General features: G+C 42.2%; 2 protein-coding genes across 4 annotated transcripts in view; one reads left to right on the plus strand and one right to left on the minus strand.

Moving 5' to 3' along the window:
* The window catches only part of PRPF38A (pre-mRNA processing factor 38A), a 178,898-nt gene that overhangs the window by 55,848 nt on the left and 109,679 nt on the right, over window positions 1-13,371 (plus strand). The gene's annotated exons all lie outside the window — the stretch shown is intronic.
* SLC26A8 (solute carrier family 26 member 8) overlaps window positions 1,679-13,371 on the minus strand; it is a 30,278-nt gene continuing 18,585 nt past the window's right edge. For all 3 annotated transcript variants that reach the window (XM_081195365.1, XM_081195364.1, XM_081195366.1), the window contains 8 exons: window positions 12,990-13,096; window positions 11,349-11,418; window positions 10,545-10,637; window positions 9,974-10,105; window positions 7,980-8,309; window positions 5,893-5,947; window positions 5,564-5,757; window positions 1,679-2,188 (listed from right to left, as the gene is read on the minus strand). In XM_081195365.1, the coding sequence (XP_081051491.1) occupies window positions 1,934-2,188; window positions 5,564-5,757; window positions 5,893-5,947; window positions 7,980-8,309; window positions 9,974-10,105; window positions 10,545-10,637; window positions 11,349-11,418; window positions 12,990-13,096 (1,236 nt within the window). In that variant the 3' untranslated portion in view covers window positions 1,679-1,933. The remainder of the gene's footprint in view (window positions 2,189-5,563; window positions 5,758-5,892; window positions 5,948-7,979; window positions 8,310-9,973; window positions 10,106-10,544; window positions 10,638-11,348; window positions 11,419-12,989; window positions 13,097-13,371) is intronic.

Consider the following 13,371-nt stretch of genomic DNA (forward strand, 5'->3'; position numbering starts at 1 on the left):
TCCTAATGTCCAATACCAAGATGAAAGTCAACCAGGTCTGTGTGTTGAGCATGCTGCGTTATGGAAGTGAGTTGTGGGCAACTTACAACCATCAGGAACGACACCTCAGCGCTTTCAACATGTGCTGCATCAGGAGGGTTTGGAGTATCCCATGGCAGGACAGAATTCCAAACAAAGATGTGCTCTCCCAAGCCTATATTTCCAGTATGTTTGCACTCCTATCTCAACAATGTCTACACTGGCTTGGTCATGTTCACAGAATGGAAGATGGCAGGATCCCCAAGGAAGCTGGCAGACCAACTCTGTGTTACAAAGATGACTGCAAACATGACATGAAGGCTGGCAACATCAACCCTGACATGCTGGAATCCCTTGCAGACAAACACAGAGCCTGGAGACAGGCAGAGGAGAAATGACCACCGGAGAAGCACAGAGAGAAAAAAACCCCAAGGTGCATCTGCAGCAGCAAAACTGGATGCCTTCATCTGCCCCAGCTGCAACAAAAAAACAGGTCTCTCCCGCATTGGCCTCTAGAGCCACAGCAGGCACTGCAAACTTCCAACAGCTTAACCTCACCTGCAAAGGCGTACTCCTCCAGTCTCCCAAGACAGATGGAAACCAACAACAACAACCACCCTCTCACAAAACATCAAGGCGGTGTTCAACAATGTAAAAATCTTTAAATGCAGTACAAAACAATCACTAAAATGGCGGGCTGCTCAATGAAACTTTTAAGCTCCATAGGACTATCGGCATAAAAGGTATTCAAGAAATGCAAATTAAAAGTGAGGATACCTGCTGAATCTGTGCTGGAAGTGTGTTCCACAGCATGGGTCCAGTGACACTAAATACTCGACTTCAGCAATGCTTATTTAGAAGTACATCACTGCAAACAATGCACAAAGTAAGCAAGCTGAAACAGCTTCATTTCCCCCCCTACTGTTTTTCTTATGTTTTTGCCTGGTACTCCTCATGAAGTAGGCAAAAGGGCACGAGGGAGCTATTGAGTTGGTGTAAATTTAAATATAGATAGCAATAATTGAAATCACTTCCTGCTTTTAGCACTAATCTTTCACCTACATACTATACTTTTATCTCAGTCTAAAGGTGAAAGGCTTCTGATTATCCACAGCAACTCATGCTTCTCCCTTTTCTCTCATTTTAAATTCCTGATGCATCTGTCTTCTTGGTATATATTAGGACATAGCAAGCCCCACCCCACCCCCTTTATCAGGATGCTCTTGGAAGAGATCACACGGCTGTCTCTCAAAAGAACTCCAGATCCACCATTGCACTAACCAGAGATTTTCACTGCATTGCCAAAGCTGTGCAGTCTTGTACAGATTCGGTTTCACCTTTGACAAGTCCTGAATCTTAAGGCACCCTGGCTCAGTTTGGGATTGGTCTGAATGAATCTGGTGCACACCCTTAGGATCCACTGCTATTGCCAGCAGGGGAAAAACATGGCGCTGCTATTTGGGCACCAATGGGTCTTTCATGGTTTCTGTTTTGCTCTTTCAGTTGTTCAAAATAGGCTCTAATGGAGGGTTACTTAAGGTTTCTCAGCAGCACAGCTTCTTACAAGACAGTTCCTTTTCTAGACATTCCGGAGACTAAAAGTAGAGTCTTTTTTGTGAAAAGGCACTCAACAATAACACATGGCAAAATGCACAAAAGCTTTGGAAATTAAACAATTTAATTAATGGTTCTGAGTGTCATAGTTAATTTCATTTCTCTCACTCTTTCACAATGTGTTTCTGATCTGCTCTGTATGTACAACAGCATTTCCTTCAGCAATGTCAGGGGGAAAATGGTTAGCTATTTTAACAACATTAATTTAGATGCAGAATTTCAAAAAGGAGCAGTACAGACCTGAATCATGTCACATATGCACCATTTTTAAAATGTAGTTAATTCTAATAGATCTCATAATTTAGACATCACTGTTATATTTCCATTTTCCATCCCAGTCTTGATCATCTTCATCTTCCTCAATGGGAGATGTTTCATGCTGAGGGAGTGCCTCTATGTCACTCTGGAGAGAATAAGTGCGGAAAAGATCTGATATGGGCTCATCAATGTAAGTTTCGCTCCGTGCACTTTTGATTGAGGTAGTTTCTCTGTTCCCATTGGACTGCATGCTCCTCCTATCTGAATGAGGACTCCTCCCTGAGTGTTGACTCCTATCCTGAAACACACAAAAATGCACAATGCCTATATATATTTTATATTCCCAGTTAATGTTGCTGGTCCATCCAATTGGTTGCCAAAAAGGTACTACATCTTATATGTTCGTAGGAGTCCCCATGCCCATGCACAGTTGCAGAAAGCCATAACTCCACAAACTTGCAATTTAGCTGAGGAAGTTAAAATAAAGAAGCTCAGTCTGTCCTATTAAAAGACCACAGGCAACCTCCAGAGAGGAGGGAATTTCTGAAAGCTACCATCTTTTTCACACTTACTTAGAAATAACTCCTGTTGACACAACGGCTAATCTGTGCCTTACTAATTGCATATTAGTCCAAATCTCTTGGGTTCTCTTTGGGCAATGCAGAGTAAACAGGCAGCTTGATTCCTAAAGGCTGCTTTTATGATATTCTTCTCAGACTAGCTTGATGCCCAGAAGCATTTTCTGCCCTGAATATGTCCCCTTCCAGGCAGGGCTCAAGAATGGGTGGAGATGGAAGAAGGGGAAACCAGTAAACTAACCACAGTGGGTGGGGAAGTGGTCATGCTACAAATGATTTTGGACTCCAGTTCTCATTAACCCAACCAGCATGGCCAATCATCAAGGATGATGAAAGTTGAGTGCAGCAGCATCTGAATAGAACTTCTAGATTGGGCTTGAGGATGTTTATGCAAAACATTCCCCTGTATTTATATGGGATGTTCAGATCTTGTGAGATTCGCTATGGTCTATCAGAAACTGTGTTAAAACAGAACAAGTGACATTCTGAACTATGAGCTGCTCTGTCTAGAACGGAGAATGAGAGAGAACATGAAAGAGGGGGTAGGGCTTGAATATGAGAAACAGGAAAGTGTGTACTATCCTATAAGGCAGAAGCCCTATTTAGGTGCTCCCGCTACATGTCAACTAAACATGTAGATGGGGAGGGGAACCATGCACTGTGGCCCAACCCACAATATTGACATGTCCTATTGGTCCCACGTTGAGTGGGACACCTGCAAAGGAATGGCCCTGCATGTTCAGCTGTACACAGGTGTTCCACATGTTCAGAAGACCTGCAACATCAGGACTGTACAAATAGACACCTTTTGGCTGAATATGCAGACATTAGAGATAGGGCCTAATGACATGGCGATATTGGGGTCCGGACTAGCAGTGAAATCCTGACTCAATAAATTTAGCCCATGCATTTAGTCATATTTGAATGTGAACATGCTATTTCAAGAACGGTTAGTCCAAGTGTTTCCAAGAGTATTTCATGTGCACAGGAGGGAGGAGCCATCAGGCCGCGGCAGCTGGCTGGCAGCAGCAAGGTCAGGCCAATATGCTTTGCAGCCCAAGGCAAAGGATAAGATGACACCTTCCCATTCCCATTCCATGCACATGGTCTGGTTGTGCTGGCAGCTACGGTAAATCTTACTTTCCGAGTGATAGGACTGTATCTTCCCCTGCACACACATTACACTTGTACAACTTCTCTCCACCCACAGCATCTGAAGCAGGGTCTGGAGGAATTTTACCCTTATGTTATTCATATAATCAGTTATCCATGTAATCAGTTATCAATATATTCACATATATTCACACATAACCAGAGTTTTACAGTGATTTTATAATCCATTGAATCATAAAAGCTTTTGCTTAGCTTAACAGCAAAATTGCTTGAAATTTCAAGTTTCCAGAATGAACCCTGCCCCAGTACTTTCTTGCTCTCTACAAAAGAGGAAGCTATAAATCTGAGATGCTGGCACATCTCCCCCCTCTTGTCCAGACTAAGTCTGTACACGAAACAGGAAGGTGCTAACCACGATGTCCTTAAATGAACAGATGGTCATTGGGGAGAGTTCCTCCTTGCCTTAAGTTTCTATTCTGCACCAATGAATCTAGGGGAAAGGTTGGTCTGGTGTTTAGACTGAAAGAGCAGAAGTTGGGAGGAGAACTCTTTGTACGGTCAGGAGCCAGGCTTGAATGCGCTCATTAGCTTATTTTTGCTGGCGTTCGCGATTGTATTTGATTATGTCATGATCTGTGATGCTGTACTCAGGTATAAAACCCCAGATATACAATGCTCTGGGCCCAGTCTTTTGGAAAGGATTCCACTGGGTCAATTATTGCTCAGCAATAAACCTCACCTTCTTTTTCTCCATTTGCTGCGTCTGTCAATTCTTTGACTCTATTGAATTGGACACTGGTACCTTTATCAAAATTTTTGCAACACATCAACTGACACCGGCACTTCATTTTACCTGATGGTGAATGATATGGCCAGCCTTGGGCAGCATACTAATATTGAACATCATGATCACAGGGACAATGGGAAACAAAGCTGCTGGCATTTATAGGCTTCATGTGACTACATGTGTTAGCCCCCTGGTCTTCCAAAATGCATGGAAAAATTAAATGTGAGGTCCCAGGGAGAAGATACTATATCTAAAGCAGGAGTGAGGAAATCCAAGCCTGTGGGCTACTTTTGACCCACCCTGCCTCCCCAATTGGCCCATAAGGCTGTTTTAGCCAAACCACACCCACCTGCACAGGAGAAGGGAGGGTTGACAGTCAGCTGGTTATTGCCACAGGCATATTACTCCCAGCCTGGTTAAACTTTGGTGTCAGATTCAGCTTGGGCCAAAGGTGCCTGGGGTGACAGACCATCGGGAGGCTGCTCTCAGGGCATTCCCCCCCCCATCAAAAAATTACACTAGTTAACAGGGATCCCTGACACTTGTGCATTTCACATAAAGGTAAATGGACCCCTGACCGTTAGGTCCAGTCGCGAATGACTCTGGGGTTGTGGCGCTCATCTCACTTTACTGGCTGAGGGAGCCGGCGTACAGCTTCCAGGTCATGTGGCCAGCATGACCAAGCCACTTCTGGCGAACCAGAGCAGCGCACGGAAACGCCGTTTACCTTCCCACCGGAGCGGTACTCATTTATCTACTTGCACTTTGACGTGCTTTCGAACTGCTAGGTTGGCAGGAGCAGGGACTGAGCAACGGGAGCTCACCCCGTCACGGGGATTCGAACTGCCAACCTTCTGATCGGCAAGCCCTAGGCTCAGTGGTTTAGACCACAGTGCCACCCGCGTCCCATGCATTTCACATAGTACTCACAATTTAGGTGTTAGTAGAGGAGAAAGGGGGAGTATTTATTTTTCCTAGCAGCAAAATATTTGGGACTGATTCCCTATTGCAGGAAACAGATAGAATGTTCTATGCTACTGGGCTTAATAATTCATCTGGAAAGATCTTTTACTGCTAAAAACGCGACTGAAACAAATCATTTATGTAACTCCTAGTTGAAATGATCAGACTGCTTTTCTGGATTAGCACTTGTCAGGTCATTACATTGATCATGGGGCTCAGCCAACTATTATACCTTTTCCTCATTTAGAGTTACTTCAGCCAACACTTCCTCAGGCAGGTTAATACTAGGTTCTACTGGCACCGTCTCTTCCAAGAGTTCTGGCTCCACTGCATAGAGTACTGCGTCGTGTAAGGTTGGAAAGAACCGTGCTTTAGTAACACACTGGTCAAAAAAGTCATGCTTTTCAAAGGTCCTTATTACAGTGGCTATAAGATTAAAAAAAAGAAAGAAAGAATAATCACACAAAACAGCATGATTAAAAGATGTGGCTTTACAACAGCATTAATCATACAAACAATATCCAAAATTGCTAATTTTAAAAGTGCAGCAACTATACTCACGATGACAGGCAGCTATCAGGAGTGTGATGCCAATATTCTGAAATGCGTGACACAGCTGTAGAAGGGAAACAATGTATTAAAATGGGTGATGTTTTCAGTCTCTAGATCAGGGGTGACTAACGCCTGGTTCTGGGGCCTGATTCTGAATCCCAAGCAAATTTTCCTGGCATGCCACCAATACTGGCAACAGTAAACTTTCACCAAAACAATTTAAAGCAGAAATGGTGCAGGGGTGGGCAGAGAAGTTCAAAGTTCTCCACCTAATTCAGAGCCCTGATGGGGGATGCAAACTGCTCCCTTCCCAGTAGGGATGTTGGAGAATTCCAACAAAAACAGGAGTGGGAGCAGAAATTGCCAGTGTTTGCTTATTTGTCCCACATCCAGAATGGAAATCATCCCAGCAAACAATATGGAATTGATTACCGGTACATTCCTTCCTCCGCTTGTCATTGTGTTCCCTCTGCAATGGGGTGGCATAACATAGACAGCAAAATTTATGCATAAATTATGTAAGTTAAGTAATTTTGCTACAGAAGACAGAGAGACAAATAGTATAGTTTTTTTAGTGTAAGAAGCACTGCAGCGGAATGAACACAGTGACGAATACAGAGCAGAATGGAAAACGATGCCTTCCAACATCCCTACTTCCTAGTAATCAGAGGAATCATTTGATAAGATGGTTTTGGTCTCCCCCTCCCCCCTTGCTTTTGGTATTTTATTTAATGAAAGGCTGTGTACAAATAATGAAAGGCAGGTATACAAATAACTGGAGGAATGAATGGGTACTAAATGGTGGAAAGGCATGAAAAACAGAAAGGTCAAATCTGTAGCCCATTAGGTGAGCAGTAATGTGTTTACAGTCCATATGAAAACCTATGTTAGTGAAATGCATATATTGTTGGGCAATTTGCCACAGTGATATTTGTTCTTTTCTGAGTCATCTTTTCAGCAAAATGACTATTGCTTTGATGATATAAATTCTTTCAACCCCTCTTAACTACCTTTTGTTGTTTCCAATTCTTAAGCTTTAGGACGTTCATTTTCAATGCTTCATGCTAATATGACTGTACTTGCTTTTTCAGTTTTGTGGAGTTTCCCCCCCCCCTCTTCTGACTCAGTTCTTAATCTGATCTGACCCCTGTGTGGTTCTTAATGTTTGGGGGTTTTTTTTTTGTTCTTTAATCCTTCCTCCCATCCTTAATCCAGGCAGGCTGACATTCTAACACTTTTGGCAAACATCAATTTAGTTTGTATCTAGAAGCCCAAGTTATGCTCCTAGTTTCCCCATCATCTTTTTTTTGTAATTGCATTTATACATAATTCAATTCTTAAGAAACTTATCAAACATTTGGCTACCAAGACATTTCCTGCAAGCCTGAAAAACTCACCTGCTGAATCATAGGCGCCGACTCCATGGGGCTTGAGGGGGCCCGAGCCCCCTCAAAAATTCGTTTGGGGGGCTCCGCCCCCCCAATAATCTCCGGCGCCCCTCCAGCAGAGCGCCATTGCCGCCCCTCCCCCAGCCCAAAATGCACAGGGTCGGGCTGCATGCCTCCTGCCCTCCCTCCCGAGCAAAAGCTCCACCCAATTTCCTTCGGAGCTGATTTATAGGCACAGCACGCTCTCCCCTATTCGCTCACGAGGAGGCGGCGCCACTTTATTTGCATATTCATGAGCTTATTTATTATTCATGAGCTTTCCCGGGCCCCCCCAATATTTTTTATAAGTCCGCATCCCTGTGCTGAATGTAAGTGGTCTTGGGACTTAAACATGTGGCAGGATCATATTGCACATCAATCCTCCTTTAAGTAACTGAAAAGCTATTGTATTAAAATATTCCCCCCTCCACCATTATGGGTAGGAAACTGGCTATCTGAATCATTCTAGTTTCTCCCAAGACCTAGTTTTGCCACATTGCTTGCAGCCGATCTTGCTTCTACTCTCGTATAACGTGTTCATGACCACCCATATTATTATTTTTTTAAAGGGCCTTTAAAAATAAGAGCACGAGTGCAAGAGAGCACTAGTTTAAATGAATACTATAGCTAAATAAAAACCACTAAGCTGCAATAGTTCAGGCAACTTACCTCTCGTAACAAATAGGAAGCTTGTAGATCAACAAAGTGCACCATACTGAAGTCTAAAATAATGGTGTGGATCATGTAAGCGGATGTCTCTGATTCAAGTGGGTGCAAATGAGTTGTGGATCTCGTGACAGGGGGGTTTGAGCAAAACCATAACCTGTTGAGATCTTCTTTCCTCTTTACATACTCCTGTCCTGTTTCCCTTTCTATGTAATGAATCTCAGAAGGGTATCTGCTCTCAATTCTTGACCAGCGTATTAATGCCAAAGAAGAAGCAGATGATATCTCATTAGCTGTACGAACCCGCCTTAGAAGTTTCTCTGTGTAAGGTACCTAGAAACGCAGGAGAGATGAGGTTCTAGAGCAGGCTAGGACAATACTCAGCTTCATTTATGCATTTTTCCTTTCTCCTGTTAAAACACATTTAAGAAAACTATGGTTGTGTAAGCATAGCCTGGCTAAAGCAAGAAGAACAGCCACGCACCCAAGAATTCTGCCATTCTCAATTTAGGCTGCAATCCTACACACAAATTTCACTGAACTCACTGAGCCTTGCTGCTGAGTGGATATGCATAGGGAGGCACTGTTAATCATGCCTCTTGGTGCTATCAAAAGCATATTAATTTTAGAAACTATCATTGTAAAAACACCATTGCATTGAGTTTAATGTCAATAGAAAAAGAAACGGTGAACTGGATGAGAAATGCTGAGCATCTGATCCCGTCCCATTTACTGTGGGGTGATTTTCAACAGGAATTATGATCCAGGTATTGGATGGAAAAACTAATGTGGATTTTTCATTCTGACATATAGGTTTGAGTGCTGTAGGTCTGCGAAGCCACCAAAGCTCAAATGTCTAAATACATAAAATAAAAACCTTGGTGCATTTATAATGGGAATGGAAAACCCACTCTGTTGACCTAAGGGAGAAGAAGGGATTGAAAGAAAGTTTTCTTCCCTTCCCTATTACATGCACAGTATTCCCGTGCAGCATAGAGGCTTTCTGCTTTCACTGAAGCATCAACAACAAAAAGCCTTTTCGATGGCTCACAGTGGGACCAGCTCCCACCACTACAGCAAGGGAATAGAGGTCTGCTTGCATTAGAGGCCATTACCTCAATTACACTTCGAGAAAATCATGTAAGCACAGTGTAGAATAGACATCTCTTCTTCACGTATTCCTCCACTGAACATCTAGTTTGGCCCTAAGGAATGCCATGTTTTATATAAACTGGTAAATGGAGCTGCTAATAATAATAGTAGTAATAATAATAATAATTCATTATTTATACCCTGCCAATCTGGCTGGGCTTCCCCAGCCACTCTGGGCGGCTTCCAACAAAATATTAAAATACAGTAATGCATCAAACATTAAAAGCTTCCCTAAACAGGGCTGCCTTCAGATGTCCTCTAAAAGTCTGGTAGTTGTTGTTCTCTTTGACATCTGGTGGGAGGGCATTCCACAGGGCGGGTGCCACTACCGAGAAGACCCTTTGCCTGGTTCCCTGTAACTTGGCTTTTTGCAGTGAGGGATTCGCCAGAAGGCTCTCGGCGCTGGACCTCAGTGTCTGGGTAGAACGATGGGGGTGGAGTCGCTCCTTCAGATATACTGGACTGAGGCTGTTTAGGGCTTTAAAGGTCAGCACCAACACTTTGAATTGTGCTCAGAAACGTACTGGGAGCCAATGTAGGTGTTTCAAGACCGGTGTTATGTGGTCTCGGCAGCCGCTCCCAGTCACCAGTCTAGCTGCCACATTCTGGATTTGTTGTAGTTTCTGGGTCATCTTCAAAGGTAGCCCCACAGAGAGCGCATTGCAGTAGTTAAAGCGAGAGATAACCAGAGCTTAGGTATTTTTCACTGAGTGATGTGTAGATGTATACACCAGGCAGGTGTGGGCTTTTGATTTAGGCAAGGTGGAAGGAATTGTCTAAGTGACACCTGTATGGGAATTCTAAGAGAGTTCTATGTAAAACAAACAAAGAACAAAATCTCTCACCCTGGGTAATGGTTCAGGTGGCTCACAAACACAGGTACAATTTAAATCCTTTTTCTGCCTAACGCTAGACATACTGACTGAGATCAAAGCTCTCATTTCATTTTCATCAAGTGGCACAGCCTTCAGGTCCATCTGAAATAGAAATAAGGATAGATTATCAGATATGGCCAGCTTTGTCTACTTGCAGAGGTTCTGAGTAGGGAGGGCAAACCTGTCAATTTCATTTTCTCCTTTTTCCAATTTTAAATTTGGTTCTCCACATTTCCACATCTTTGTGATTATTTGTTGTTGTCAAAGTCCTCATTAAAATTCATAAACATTTAGTATGATTCTCCTAATACACACTTTGGTATGCAGCTTTGCCCGATATACATATTTTTGCAAAGAAACGTTTTCTAATAGAATGCATTTTTTATATTATTTTCACTAATATGTGTACAGTATTATCTGCACAATTTGCCCCAGTATATGCACTTCTGTGTACACTACAGGAGAACTGCATCTCAAAATTCAGAAAAGTGCAATTTTGGAAGGATCTTTATCTGATAATCATTTGGAGGGCACCATTTACCTTATGTAAAATGTAGGATTTGAAATGTTTCATATTTGCAGTTGAAATGGAGGCACAGCACTGGAACATTTTCACCCCCTGAATCTCTATAGCCTAAAAAGAGAAATAAAATTTAAGTCTTTCTTAGTGGAACCTGCAACAAAATGTTGTAGTGTGCAGAGCTCCTGTTCAGGATTCCTGATGTGCTCTTTTTCAGAATACAATTTACCATTCCTCTGTAGCCCCAAGCATTCATTGCCCACTAAGTATGCAGAATCACCGCAGAACTGTTTTTGGGTTTCCCTCCTCTATGGATTAATTTTTATCTCTGCAAACTTTCCCCAGTCCTACCAATACCTTTATTCTGTGCATGGATGTCATCATTTGGCTACATTATCCACATTTTTATTGAGATTATTTGCTAATAAACTGGCACCTTGCAAAGAAGAATAATTTGCACTTTTGGTATGATCTAATACCAGAGGAAGCCAGACATATAAAACAACATTTGGACCATGCAGAGATTGAACAGAGTATATAACACAACATTTGTGCTACAAATCTGCTTTCATTGCTGATGTCAGGGTCACCAAGCTATAGTTGTTAATTAAATCCTGTCAGAAGGATCACTATGCTGTGTATTTTTCAGAGATGCTTGTGGGGTTCCTGCAACTCTGTCTTTTCAAGTATGGCTCTTCATTACGAGTCATAAAGGTGGTAATTATACACAACACTATTCCTGGAATTAATTCAACCTGATGTGTCAGCTGCTAGTGTGCTAGTGAAGGGTTACAGCAAAGAATATTTATTCCCTCCCACCCTTACCTCAGCATAGTCAGAAAAACTGCGATAAATATTGGTGTTTGGAATCTGACCCAGTGTCAACATCTTCATTCTGAAACAAAATGTTAAGTTAGATTGCCTTCTTAAAAAATGAGCAGAGCCAAACCTTTAGCCAAGGAAAGAAACCATGACAGACACAGACAGCTATTCAACTTTGAATGTAGTTTTAAAGAATGGAATGGTCACAAGCTCCCCTTCAATTATCTTTTTTACTTTCATGTCTCTCCATGGAGAGTGGATAAGAAAAGAGCAGGTAAAATCTGATCCTAATCTTGCTGTAGCATGGAAACAGAGCATTTAGTCAAATGTGCAGTATGTCTCTCCATAAGAATACATACAATATTGTTACTCCAGGCTCAGTGCCAGACCACAAGTTGTATGAGCATCAGTTATATCTGTAGGGAAGGTGTTTTATCATCCTTCTATCTTTGCCCTTGCTATGCGCAGATCAAAGAAAACAGTGAGGATTTTTTTCCTAATTGGCTTGCAGAAACTCCTGCCACTCCACCCACTCACTGTTTTCCTTAGATCATTGCTCAAAATCATTGCAAGCACCACAAATACATGATAGTGTTTTCTCTTTAGTTATCTGACTGGAACCCAAGAAGAGATCCTTTCAAGTTACGCATCTTCCCCAATTGGGCAAAGCAATTATTGCCCAAAGCACCCATCTCCAAAGGTTTATAGCGTATGTGACCTTGCTCACGCTGTCTCAAGCCCCAATTGCTTGTGCTCTCTCTTCCACCACCCTGCTACCCCAATATATGGTGAGAGGATTTTACTAGTCTTTGCATTGAAGAACAATATACACTGAACAAAAATGCATATTCCAGGCATATTATTTGAGCTTCATGGCTTGCTCAAGGGTAAGGCCAGCTGGATGCTAATTTTGGGTTTTAGTTCACTTTGCACTCTGCTTACTTCTCCTCTGCTTCTTTACTCATTATAATATTTCATGGCCAGTAAACTTGAATTTTAGAATTTGTTGTATGCCTTGAGTGAGGCCACAAATGAGCTAAGGAAGTTAGAGAAGGCACTTTTAATTAATTAACTAAATGATAGTTATATATTATATCTAATTATATATATTTCATATACTTGCTAACTTTAAATTTATGGGATACACTCCTCCTCAAGAGCTTTTGGTGTAGCACCACTGCAGATCCAGCCTCCCAGTAGCAGCATCACTACTGCTTACCAGGATGGTGTGGCACAGGCTGTTGGTACAGTCAGGCCAGCATAGGTGCACCAACAGGAGCACTGGATTGACTCTGCCAACTCAGCAATTAGCACATCCTGGTATTGCTGAGCCCCTGCACCCTCACCATCCTGGCAAGTAGCAGTGGAAGGTTCTGTGGTGGCACCCTAATGGCTACTCTTGATCCTCCTCTTTTCTTTTCAATAATCCTTTTAGGTTGTCACAACTGACATCAATATATGGAGAATGTCACAACCCAGGTACTATTCTTTGTAATCACAACAGTATCCTGAGTAGTGGCCCCTTCCCATAGAATTCATCATTCTAGACACTTTTCTAATATACTCTGGTAGCAATATAATTCCCTTTCTCCGCACACACTCACCTGTAGCCCTATAATACAACACTACCATAGGAGACAGTACCTGTGTGACCGCACACTTATTATGAAAAAGGCAAATCCCATAGAAATTCCCAAGCCAATATCCAGACCAAGACAGAGTACAGACAGAAAGGTCACGATCCAAATTCCCTTTAAGGAAAAATGAAATAGGGGCAATATAAGCTACTTAGCAGGGACAAAGTTGAAGATAAAACAAAGTACAGTGTCAATGTGACAAGACACCCCTCTGCCGTTTTTTGTATATAAAGAATAAAACATCTGAAGTACTGGTTATTTAAACCATGAAGATTCTGTGTTTGAATTTAGGGTACAATTCTCAAAACTACTAGAACTTTGAAACGATCTATGCACTGTTAACATTACAGAGTCATGATGGTCTTGGTTTAATAAACAATAATTGATCC

This window comes from Podarcis bocagei, assembly GCF_964188305.1.
Source record: "Podarcis bocagei genome assembly, chromosome: 5".
Taxonomy (NCBI): Eukaryota; Metazoa; Chordata; class Lepidosauria; order Squamata; family Lacertidae; genus Podarcis; species Podarcis bocagei.